Below are 12,113 nucleotides of genomic sequence, written 5' to 3'. Positions count from 1 at the left end.
TAATTACCGCCTCTGCCTCCTGTTGTGGTCCAGAGAGAGGGAGAGGAGGGGAGGGAGACAGGAAAAGCAAGTGGACTGGGAGAGGAAGAGAGGGAGGGAAGTGGGGAAAGGGAGAGAGGCAGGGACACAGAGGAGCAGGAGAGAGAGAGGGGGGGAGGGAGAGAGGAAGGGAGGTTAGGGGGTGACAGAGACAAACAGGTAGGGAGACAAAATAGGCATGGAGATTTAAGTGTGTGTGTGTGTGTGTGTGTGTGTGTGTGTGTGTGTGAGAGAGAGAGAGAGAGAGAGAGAGAGAGAGAGAGAGAGAGAGCATGAAAAACAGAATACATGAAAGGAAAAAAAAGAGGGAGGAAAGAGAATCAGAGGGAGAAAGGGAAAGGTGATATTAGTTTTGTCTCAACAGGTGTCTGGAGGGAGGGAGAGAGGGAAGGAGAGGGAGGGAGGGAGGGAAGGAGAGGGAGGGAGAGCGAGATATGAGAGTGATACAGGGAGAGGAGGGAGGGAAAGAGGGAAGGAGGGTGATTTGAAGAAAGTAGAGTGCTGGAAACGATATTGAGGGAGGCAGAGTTAAGAGAAGGGGAGAGACGGAGGGAGGGAGGGTAGGAAAGACCGTAGAAATGGGGGAAGGGAGAGGAGGAGAGAGAGTAGAAGTGGAGGAAGAAGAAGGGAGAGATGAGAGGGAGAGTAGGGACGAGGGAAAAAATTTAAATGGGAAGAAGGAGAGGAGGAAAGGAGTGACGAAGAGAGGGCAAAAATTAGTAAGGATGCAGAAGAGAGAGAAGGAGCGGGGATAGAAATGGAGGAGGAAAGGAGGGAGGGAGAAGAGGAGAGAGGGTAGAAATGGAGGAGGAAGGGAGGGAGGGAGAGGAGGAGAGAGGGTAGAAATGGAGAAGGAAGGGAGGGAGGGAGAGGAGGAGGGAGGGTAGAAATGGATGAGGAAAGGAGGGAGGGAGAGAAGGAGGGAGGGTAGAAATGGAGGACGGAGGGACAGTAAGAGAGTAGAAACGATACTGAGGGGAAAAGAAGTGTATTTACAACCCAGATATACCTGAACAGTCACACAAGTAGTTTATTTATGCCAACACCTCGCGATTTTGTTAAGTCGAGAGAAATTCTAACAGTCAGAAGATTGATTAAAGCAAATAAACTTACTGAAGCCTTGTCTTGGTAGGATTTACTGCGAAAAAATGGAATGAAGCTACGTAGACCTTCGCCAGACTCCCTCACCCAGTCAGCCCATGCACGTCATCTTTCATTCTTGCTAAATGCTGACGATAGACTTGGAATTTCAGGGGCCAGATACAGCCTTCATTTTTAGTCATTAACAGTGGTGTCTCCTAAGGTTTGGTAGCAGCAAGAATGAACTATAGAAAGAGAATGCCCTTGGGTTGAACGGGTCCTTTAAGAGTATCCTTGCTTGGCTGAGGTGTGCAGAACCGCATTGCATGTTCTAAATGAGGCCTAACTAAACTCTTCAGTAAACCTGATATAATTTCCTTGTAAGTAAAGTTTCTGTTATTTAAGTGTAACATACGGTCTACTTTTTGTGCTGTCTCGTTGCACTGTGATGATTTTAAGACTGGCAGTACAAGATTTTATTTTTATTTTTTTACACTATGTTAGTTTTTTGTTTTGTTTTCATGTGTGCGTAATTCCCATGATATCTGGTACCTGACAGAGAGAGAGAGAGAGAGAGAGAGAGAGTTGGGTAATGTAGGGAGAGAGAGGAAACTAATGGACGGATGGATGGAGGGCGGGTGGGAGAGAGGAGGAATTAGAGGCTTTGCTCTTCCATCAATTAGTCTACTGTAGCACACGTCCATCTCTCTCTCTCTCTCTCTCTCTCTCTCTCTCTGCCATTGTTTGTAGTTATTTTTGTTTCCCCCTTTCTCTTGTCAGTATGTTTGGTCCTTTCAACATTACCTTTTTCGAGGATGAAGAATCGCTTAAATTTCTGTTATTGCTAAACTCACCTCCAGTGTTAGGTTGATTGTTAGCAGATTGGTCTTAGACCTCCACGTAAACGGCACCATTTAATATTTATCCTGAGAGAGAGAGAGAGAGAGAGAGAGAGGTTTAGTAAGCCCTAATTAACGCCTTGTCTGTTTTACTCTCTGTTAGTCAGCATTGAGTTCACCGCTGGATGAGATCTTTTTGGAGGGAGAGTGAGTGCCAGAATTAACTGTTCACATGCTAACAAAGTATGAAAGGGGGAAGAGGAGTCTGTAAAAAAGGTAATGCATGTGAAAGTCGAAGTATTGTAATGGCTATGTTTGTGTGAACCAGTGTCTCCATATGTCATTGATAGAACTAGGGTGCGAACATATGCAAACTTATTAGAAGGCATATACCTGGAATTGTCCGCCGCGGTTGGGGGTTTGAGCTCTGTATTCGGCGCATACACATCGCGAAACGAGGCTGCTATTTTCCGCAACTCGTACTGTACCCAACGCCAGACGATATTACTTGGTACTAGAAAACATCCGGAGGTACTGGAAAACCACCATCTGCAAAGCCTGCGAGAATATGGTTTGGTGGCATCTCTGTTTAGGTGCTCCTTTTTTCTCGCCTGCGGATATGAGAGAGAGAGAGAGAGAGAGAGAGAGAGAGAGAGAGAGAGATTCAGTGACATTTCTTGGTAACCCGAGCCATTTTCCAGCGCCCGAGCCTCCAGACCCAGGCCGCGCACTTCACTTTTGCTGCCATAACCACCTCATTTCCCGCGCTTTTCACCCCTCTGTTTACAAAGCCATCAGGACCTCGTAACAAGCCGTGGGGTGGTTGAGGCGGGGCAGATGGGTTGTTTGTGTGCTGTGGTTGTAAGGGGAAGGGAAATGGGAGGGTGAGGAGGGAAATGGAGGGTGAGGAAGGAAATAAAAGAACGGATAGGAAAAGGAGAGAGGTTGAGACGAGAAGGCGTATGGGATGTTTGGGTTTCTTTTGGTTTCAGTTTGGGTTCTCTCTCTCTCTCTCTCTCTCTCTCTCTCTCTCTCTCTCTCTCTCTCTCTCTCTCCCCAGATATTTCTTTATTTTTTTAACAAGATTGTAGTTTGGATTGTAAGCTACGTCGAGAGGTGAGTACGAGAAATGAATGGAGAAAATGAGAGTAGGAAAGGAATAATTAATAAAGGACAGGAAGGGAGATGAAATGGAAGTGTTTATGTGGGTGGGGGGGGGGTGGAATTATGATGAAATGAAGAGGAAAGGGAGGGATGTGTAATGGAGAGGAGAGGGGGGAGAAGGGGAAAGGAAAAGATTATTGTAGAAAGATAAGTCCTTTGGGAATAACATTGAATCTCAGACAGTAGATTGATAAACGAAGCAAACAAATGTACAATATCAGTGGCACTTTTCAGCCCAGAAATCTCCACCCGAAGAAAGTTACCCCTGGTGGGAAATTTTGGGATTTGATGTGGGAAATTTGTCTTTTTAGTACGATTTTGCCATCATGTAATCCTTCCTGCCGGTTGTTCGTTTTATGCACCTTATGAAAGCTCCATGGCATTTTTTTGTTTGTGTGTGTGAAGGCTTTAACCTCTCCAGTTTGAAATGTTCCTTGAAAGCTTGAAAAGTTTATGAAGGTAGCAGGTATTCATTGAGTCATTGGGACTTATTTCTTTGCCAGCTTTTGTTATTAATACCAGTAAAAGTAACATTACAGTGACAAGAATTGGCAGTCTTAATTTTTCGTTTAAGTTTCTCAGTCGCAGGAGATGGCAAAATGTTGTATATTCACCCAGGTTTGTGTGTTACGTGCAAGACATCCCCAACTCGTACCAGCGGATATAAACCTTGATGAAGATTCAGTAACTCGTCCTGTCACCACCTCTCATCCCTCCTACTCCTCTTCCCCCTCCCCCTCCCCCTTCCTCCCGACCTCCCACTAAAAGGCTATAAAAACTTTACTGTTGCGATAACCAAACTCAATCCAGTACTTCTCCATTCGCGGAAGCAAATTTAGAAGTTGTTTTCGTGCTGCAAATCGTCCCTATCCTGCACGAACGCTTGATTTGTGATAAAACGCATGGCAGAGAGAGAGAGGGAGAGAGAGAGAGAGAAGGGGAGGATGGAGGGGGAAAGTGAGGTAGTAAGTTGAAAGTGGTGCGTGTGTGTGTATGCGTGTGCGAAGGCTGGGGGCTACCACATAAACTTTGCGTCAAAAGCTGAAAACGTCTATAAGGAAGTTACGTACCCCTCACTTCCAGGCAGTACGGAAAATATAGGGAGGGGTCAGACGCAAATCAAGCCTCTCTCTCAAATGATAGGGTACTTATAACCACTTCCAGCCTTACCCCTTTCCCTCCCTTCAATGTATAGGTATTTTTTCGACGGTTGGATTATTGCAGGTCTTTGTGTGGGGACTGTAAGAAATGACGCTTAAAAAGTCATGGCCAAAGTCTAGTTAGTAATTGATCACTTCCCCTTGTTATGAGATGCGTGAGTTGATGATGATGATGATGATGCTTGTGATGATGATGATGATGATGATGATGATGACTTATTTTTTTCCATGTTGTTGTTTTCGTTGATGTTGATGGTGGTGGTGGTGGTGGTGATGGTGGTGGCAATAGTAGTGTTGCTGTTGATGTTGTCACCCTTATTATTATTATTATTATTATTATTATTGTTATTATTATTATTATTATTATTATTATTATGTTTGTATAAATTTAGCTAAGTTGCATTACCACTAGAATTTTACTTGTTCCCCAAAATCTATGGAGTTTGCGACCATGCTTTAATTTAGTATTATTATTTGTGTACTTCTCTATTGTTCCGATACATTACGCCGTCAGGAGAGAGAGAGAGAGAGAGGTGGGAGGACGGTGAAGGGGATATAAAGATGGAAGGAAAGGAAGAAGAAACGAGGAATTAGTGGTAAATATCAGGTTAAGGCGAAAATTATCTGCAAATAATGGAGGAAATTAAATGAAGATAAAAGATCGTATGATAGTTTGTGAATAACGAGAAAGAGAAGAGAAAAGAAGAGGAAATAAAACACTTGAATGTGCTGAGAGAGAGAGAGAGAGAGAGAGAGAGAGAGAGAGAGAGAGAGAGAGAGAGAGAGAGAGAGAGAGAGAGAGGAATAAGAACTAAGAAATAATACGAAACTGGTTAAAATTAGCAAGAAAGTAGAGAAGAGGAGGACAGAAAATGAAAAACTGAATTGGTAAGGAAAACTACACACCCTTCCTTGATCCAGCAGATTTATCACCTGAGCAGACTAATTAGAGTGACAACCTTTCCTCGTAAAACTACCTTCAACTACTGCTACCCCTACTTCTACCCCCTCTGCACTACTACCCCTTCTCCTACCACCTCCTCCTCTACCCCTACCCCTACCTCTTCTCCTTCCCCCCTCTCCCTCTTTTATCCCCTTTCTTCTGCCAACCCCACTTCTACCCAACGCCCCTTAAATGAGTGATGGGAAGGTAGTATAGGAGGGGGTTGGAGTTATTGAGGGAGGGGGTGGTTGTGGTGTGAAGGAGAAAGTGTGTGTGTGTGTGTGTGTGTGTGTGTGTGTGTGTGTGTGTGTGTGTGTGTGTGTGTGTGTGAGAGAGAGAGAGAGAGAATTGAGCGATTAGGGCGTCGGGCTATAGATAGATAGATAGTGTTAGTAAGTTGGATATGTGTGTTAATTTCCGTGTAGGTGAAATGCAGAGAAAGAGTGAATGCATACTTAATGATTGCATACCAGGTAGTGTGTATTTATCTGTATTTGTAAATCTGTAAATATTTCCCTCCTCTGAGCAAACAAATTAGTGCCAGAACAACCTCATTTCAGGGACAATCTTCCTCTCGTAAAACTGCCTTCAACTACTACTACTCTCCCCTTTCCCCAAATGAGTGAGGGGAGGTAATTGTGGAAGGGGTTAGGGGTTAATGAGAGAGAGAGAGAGAGAGAGATGGGGGAACGATCGGGACTGAAGTGTGAGAGAGGAAGCAGAAGGAAAGAGTAAAGAGTAAGAGAAGAGACAGGTAAGGTGGGAGAGGAGAGAAGGGGGGGGGAGGAGGGGAGAAGACTCATTTTCCGTGACAGTGGAACATAAAGTAGAGGGAGGGGGAGGGGGAGTAAGGGAGAACGAGAGAGACGAGAGGGAGAAGCAGGACAAAGAAAGATAAGGAAGAGAGTGAAGGGGAGAATGTTAAAGATGAGAGAGAGAGAGAGAGAGAGAGAGAGAGAGAGAAGGAAGGAAGAGGATTATATAATTGAAGAAGTGAAGGTAGGGAGGGAGGGAAGAAAGAGGGGGAGAGAAGGATGGCGTGAGGGAGGAGGAGTGAGGGAGATTATGTCTTGGGAGGGAGAGGGGGAATAGAAATGGAGGGAAAGTAGGGAGAGAGAGAGAAAAAAAAAAAAGAGAGGAGGAAGAGGAGTAGGAGAGAAGGAAATTATATAAGAAGGTGAGAAGAGCGATAAATGAGAATGTAAGTAGTGAGGAAATTCTAAGACAGACGGAGGTGGGGGGAGTGGGAGAAAAGAGGAGTGAAAGAGAAGAAAGAGGAAAAGGAGGCAGGGAGAAGGACAGGGAGGTAAAGAGGAGAGGAGGAGAGAAAGTGAGAAAATGGGCGGAGAGAGAGAGAGAGAGAGAGAGAGAGAGAGAGAGAGGATAAAGACGGGCTGAGGAAAGGAAGGGGGAGAAAGAAACAGTGAGAGAAGAGCAAGGAGAAGAAAGAAAGAAGGGAGGCCGAGGGAGGAGGGGGAGGGTGGTAAAGAGGGGGGAGAGGGAGGGGTGGGGAAGGGGACAGGAGGGGGACACTGGAGGGGGAAGATTGCACTCCAGGGAAATGGTGTGGTGGAATGCTAGCTGACTCTCTCTCTCTCTCTCTCTCTCTCTCTCTCTCTCTCTGAATCACGCCTCTTGACTCAGCCTCCCTGATTCACCCGCTGATGCAACGCCCTCCCTGACTCACCTGACTCGTGGCTTCACCTGACTCACCTCTGACTCAGTGTTTCCCGGTAGGCAGCACAGGTGAGGGTGAGAGTGTGGTCTGACTCCTTTCCTCTTGCGTAGCTTGAGATGTTGCTTGCTCGTTACCTCTTTGTTCGCATGGAAAATGATTTGCAAGCTTTAATCATGTAAAGTCTGTACGCTAAACTGATTTTCGTTTGAGAGAGAGAGAGAGAGAGAGAGAGAGAGATTTGTCCGATCCTCACTCTGTTTTTTGCCTATTTTCCACGAGTTTACCAGCAAATCCACACCCTGTTTCCCATGTCTGACTCAATACCCATGCACAGTACCCACCTTCCTTCCCTCCTACACAGCCCTGCGTGAGGATGGGAAGTGGGGCAAGTGGAGCGAGTGGGGCGAATGTACGTCCACCTGCGGCAGTGTGGGGGAGGGTGGGCAAGGGGGCGTGAGGCAGAGGCACCGGTATTGCGACTCACCACCACCCAGGAATGGAGGAGACTTCTGTGAGGTGAGTGTGGGGGTAGGATGCTGAGTCAACCCTTCATGCCCACCAAGTACTGTGTGTGTGTGTGTTAGAAAGAGGTGTATTTTGTGAGAGCAGTGCATGAGGAGAAGTTTTACCTGGAAAATGGAAAGTACGACTCCGTGTGTGTGTGTGTGTGTGTGTGTGTGTGTGTGTGTGTGTGTGTGTGTGAGACCCACAATTGTAGCCATTGATGTAACATATGATTCACCAAGCAATAATATGATTAAGTAAATCCCTTATATTGATGCCACGATAGAGGTAGTAGAGTGAATAATGTCCGTAAGTGGGTATTGTCTTTTGCCCTCCTTGCTTTGACCTTGTCGTCTGTAATACCATGTGGCTTAGTCGCAGGACATATCGGTAAAACACCCTTACACGGAAATTTTACCTTCAGATCAAGCAATGCAAAGCATGGGTTTCAGTATCGGCCGTAGCTCAGTGCAGTGCACTACATACGGGAAGTAGGAAGGCTGAAGAATCGAGTCTGGCTGGTGAATAACAAAACTTTCCTTTGAAGAACCCAAGGTCACCCGGATATAACATTCCTAATATTAAAGATAAACAGCTAAACCCCAGAACAACTTGGTAACCAAAGATAATACAGTAGAGAACGGACTATATCATCATCATCTTCATCCCCACAATGTAGAGTCTTTACACTGTGATCATCCCTTCCACCCCTCAGGGCCCGTCACTGGAAGAGGAGGAGTGTGAAGCGCCCCCCACGTCCTGCCTGCCCCCCTCCCTTCACCCACCGCCTGCCTCCACCCCCTGGGTCAGCCTGGGGCTGCCTGGAGGGGCGGGGGGCGAGCAGTGTCAGTGTGGGTGTACTCTGGCCCTGGAGCCTGGAGCATCGGCCACCATCACAGCATCTGCTGCTGTGTGTTATGGAACTGCTGTGTGGCTGTTGCAGGTTGGGTCATGAATAATTTACTGCCATTAGCGGTAATCAGGATACTGATGGCCTTATTATTATTATTATTATTATTATGTTGTTGTTGTTGTTCTTCTTCTTGTTATTAATAGCAGTAGTGCTAGTAATAGTCACTTTATAAGAGGTTATATATTGATTTTTTTTCCCTCAAGCTCATGAAGTGATTTTTCATATAAATTCTAAATATACTGGTTATATCCTATCCGTATTGGCTCCAGACTTCACCCCTCTGTATGTCAGTCTATCTCTTTATCTGTGTTAATTTTTACTGATATCCGTGCTGGCCCTATCCTCATGTACTGTAGCGCCCCCTTTCCCGTTCACTTAAATATCCGCTTACACTCCACACAAAATTTGATGCCCACATACCCAGTTGGTTGTCAATCCACCGTGAGAGGCAGTGTAGTCGAGATGTTTTTACCTGATGGAACTGGGCCATTCATACAACTTCTAAACTGTAGTTGCATGAAATTCGATGAACTGTAACGGTATGAATGAGTCTCCTTGGTTAGTAGTCAGATCGACTTTTCATCTTTACTACACTCAGCCATCAACTGAGCTGAAAGGGGTTAGGGATGTTAGTCATTTTACAAGTATTGAGAAACGTTTTGTGTATTACTGTGAGTGATGTTTTGCCAAACGATGATCACTCGCAGGCAGGGTATTCAGTCGCAAATAGAATTCAGGCCGAGAATTGCACATTATTATGTCTTGTTGTATCATAATCATTATCAATCATCGTCTTCTTCTTTGTTGTTGTCGGCATCATCATCATCATCATCATCATCATATCGTCATCATCATCATATCATCATCATCATCATGTGTCCACTGTAATATCAGTATGGTGGGAAGGATGTAGAAGTAGGGAAGCATACGCGTAGAGCAGCCCTCAACACAATAATGAACTATCGTGAGCTTGAAGAGAGAAACTTGTTTTGTACACAGGAAATCGTCAGCTCATTCATCACTCAAAAAAATTGATTTCACTCGTTATAGGATTTTCCCCTGATGCCAGTAACAATTTTCTAGTGGTAACAAAACTAGAACATTCGAGACTCTTGTATGGAAGGGGTATTGTTTCTTTTATTAATTTATTTATTCATTCTACAGGCACCACCGGGGGAGCACGTGGTCGTTGAGGTAGAGTGGGCCACGCTAAGACCAGGTACCGTGCACTCGACATAATCTTGTTCTAATTAAGTTCACAACCGACCTAGAATGAATAGCATAATGAGAGTAAGGCATCCAAACAATATGATTCCTGAACAAAAACACTGCAGTGAGAGAGAGAGAGAGAGGCAGAGAGAGAGAGAGACGAAAAACAAAATAATCCTCTATGCCTTCTCGTTAGGTTCCCAGTGGCTCAAGCTCCGCGACGGTAGCTCCCAGTTGGCTCCTCTGCTCCTCCTGCTGCCCTCCACCCCCCCGCCCTCTCGCAGCCGCCCCGCCCCCCGCCGCCTCCAGCCCCCCGCCCCGCCCAGCGCATCCACGGGGTCGGTGCTGCTGCTGGAGTTCCATTCTGATGTTAACAGTACCGCCAAACACCTACATCCTGCTGCATGGGGGTTCCTAGTGTCTGCCACCCCTGCTGGTGAGTTGATGCTGTGTGTGTGTGTGTGTGTGTGTGTGTGTGACATTCCTTACAGATGACAAAGTACTGACTGATGTGTTTGTCCACAGCAAAGGTGGCCGAAAGCGAGGTTAGTGGGGGCGGTGGTGGTGGTGTTTATCATGGCTCAGGTGTTGGTGGCGCTGTTGCGGTGGTGGAGATGCACGTGGTTGGTGTGGTGTTTGTGGTGGGTCTGGTGGTAGGAGTGATGGGTCTGGGACTATACCATTGCCGCCGCTACCACGTGTACCAGCGAGCACGCCTGCTGACCGAGTCACCCTGCCTCACCCCATCTGCCTCACCCAGCAAGGCCTCTTCCTGCCTTACCCTGACAGAGGTTATCTCACTGCGGTCTTTGGTGACGCGGCCGCGGCTGCCTGTGTCACTGCCGATGCGCCTTCGTGGCAACTCCACCTCGTACTCCCCCCTGGAGGGCAAGTCAGTCCCCAAAGACCCCCGCCACTCCCTGCCAAACTCTCCATTCCTCACCCGCCGCACCTCCACGCCTGCACCACTACGCCGCTCCTGCTCTCAGGTGGCGCGGCGGCTGCGTCGCAATGGCAACAGACGCAAGCGGCGATCAGCCTCCGTGGACGAGCTGGAAATTCGTTGTTTTTCACCCATCAAAGAGACTCAGCGTGAGGACGAGGTTGAAGCTGGAAAGGAGGACCAGGAGTGCAGGCAGGTGTTGGCCACAGAACAGGTGAAGGGCAAGGAGGGCAAGATCCCCACACCCAGAGTGGGCAAGGACCGACGCCGTACTCCAATGTCCCGCGCCACCTCAGCCGCCACCGTGCGTCCATCCTCCTCTGTGTCGGACATGTCAGTCAATGGTGCGGATGGTGAGATGGAGTATGATTATTATGACTATGACATGGACAATGCCTCGGCTGTCCCTGGTTCACTGTTTGGCCTGGACCCACTTCTCTTGGCGTGGGCTCCCTGTCTGGCCCCCTCACCTTCCCCAGAGCCCCCTGCCATCCCCCTCAACTCCCTCAGCCACAACGGCCCCTCACCCACACCCACCAACACTCCCACAACTGAAGACCTCCCCTGCCCTCCAGCACTGCACCTCAACATCCCCAAGCCTGACCACACTTCTCTCGCCACCTCAATGATATCCAATGAAGCCAATAATGTGACCCCGCCTGACCCCACCCTTGACCTCACACCCACTGCACAGGATGTGTCAACACCAAAGATCCTCAACTTGGATGACATACAGTTTGCTGACGACTCCGATGATGAAGATGAGGACCAGGAACTGAAGAGTAGCTAACAACTTTTGGAATAACTTTACGCACATCTATCGACCATCACTGCAATGGGGCACTCCAACCAGTGGACTGCCAGGCACTATACCCTCACAAAAAATATTGTTTATTGAGAAGACATGAATGTTTGGCCCAACCTGAACCCTCTTCTGAGCTCAAGGTTCCCACATGTGGGACTCTTTCAGGGAAGGTGCTTAAGCATACCAACTTTTGCCTTCCAGCTCATAATCGCGAAGTTCACAGATCTACACTTTTTCCTTCTTGTGTAGCCTTTCAAAACGTATTACATTCTTGATACCACCAGACGAATGTATTTAACGATGTTGTTCAGCTCGTAAAGTGAAAAACTTGACTCAGAGTTGTATCTAACTTCACCTCGAAAAGTTTCTCCTAAGCTGAATAAAATAGTCTGGAGGCAGCACGAGCAAAATAAAAAAGGCGTCCTCGTGTGAAGAGGTTATGAGTGACATATTTATACAAGCATAATATCATTCAGCATTATTTTCCGAAATGAAGTACGGCATTTTGTGAAAAAAAATTATATATATAATTTAGTCTGTACGACATTGTGGTCTTCAGGTAATGCTGGTAGCACACCAACTTCAGCAAGCTGTGAGTTGCGGGGTACTTTACAATGTTTATGTGCTGCTACAGCATGGAATATTGGTTACATACTGTAGAAGTAAGTGCTTTAGATGGGTAAATAAGTTTTCAGGTGCTGGAGAGGGACACCTTCACTTGATGACACCGATATAACCGGTGCTACAGCCTGGTTATACAAACATTCCTAAACTCCCTCCTTGTCCCATGAAAGAATAATGGTGAACAACAGGAAAAGGACAGCTTAAGTTTGCAG

The 12,113-nt window shown here is 46.7% G+C and overlaps 1 protein-coding gene across 1 annotated transcript in view; it reads left to right on the top strand.

The window, feature by feature from the left end:
- The window catches only part of gogo (thrombospondin-1 like protein golden goal), a 43,614-nt gene extending 32,223 nt beyond the window's left edge, over positions 1-11,391 (top strand). The window contains exons 7-11 of the mRNA XM_080271358.1: positions 7,265-7,419; positions 8,123-8,350; positions 9,485-9,539; positions 9,726-9,961; positions 10,060-11,391. Coding sequence (XP_080127484.1) covers positions 7,265-7,419; positions 8,123-8,350; positions 9,485-9,539; positions 9,726-9,961; positions 10,060-11,262 — 1,877 coding nt within the window. The 3' untranslated portion in view covers positions 11,263-11,391. The remainder of the gene's footprint in view (positions 1-7,264; positions 7,420-8,122; positions 8,351-9,484; positions 9,540-9,725; positions 9,962-10,059) is intronic.
- Positions 11,392-12,113: the final 722 nt, after the last annotated feature.

This window comes from Coenobita brevimanus, chromosome 45 (assembly GCF_032717465.1).
Source record: "Coenobita brevimanus isolate Jiangsu-jjx chromosome 45, ASM3271746v2, whole genome shotgun sequence".
Classification (NCBI taxonomy): domain Eukaryota; kingdom Metazoa; phylum Arthropoda; class Malacostraca; order Decapoda; family Coenobitidae; genus Coenobita; species Coenobita brevimanus.
This window is presented reverse-complemented; position numbering and strand designations above follow the sequence as displayed.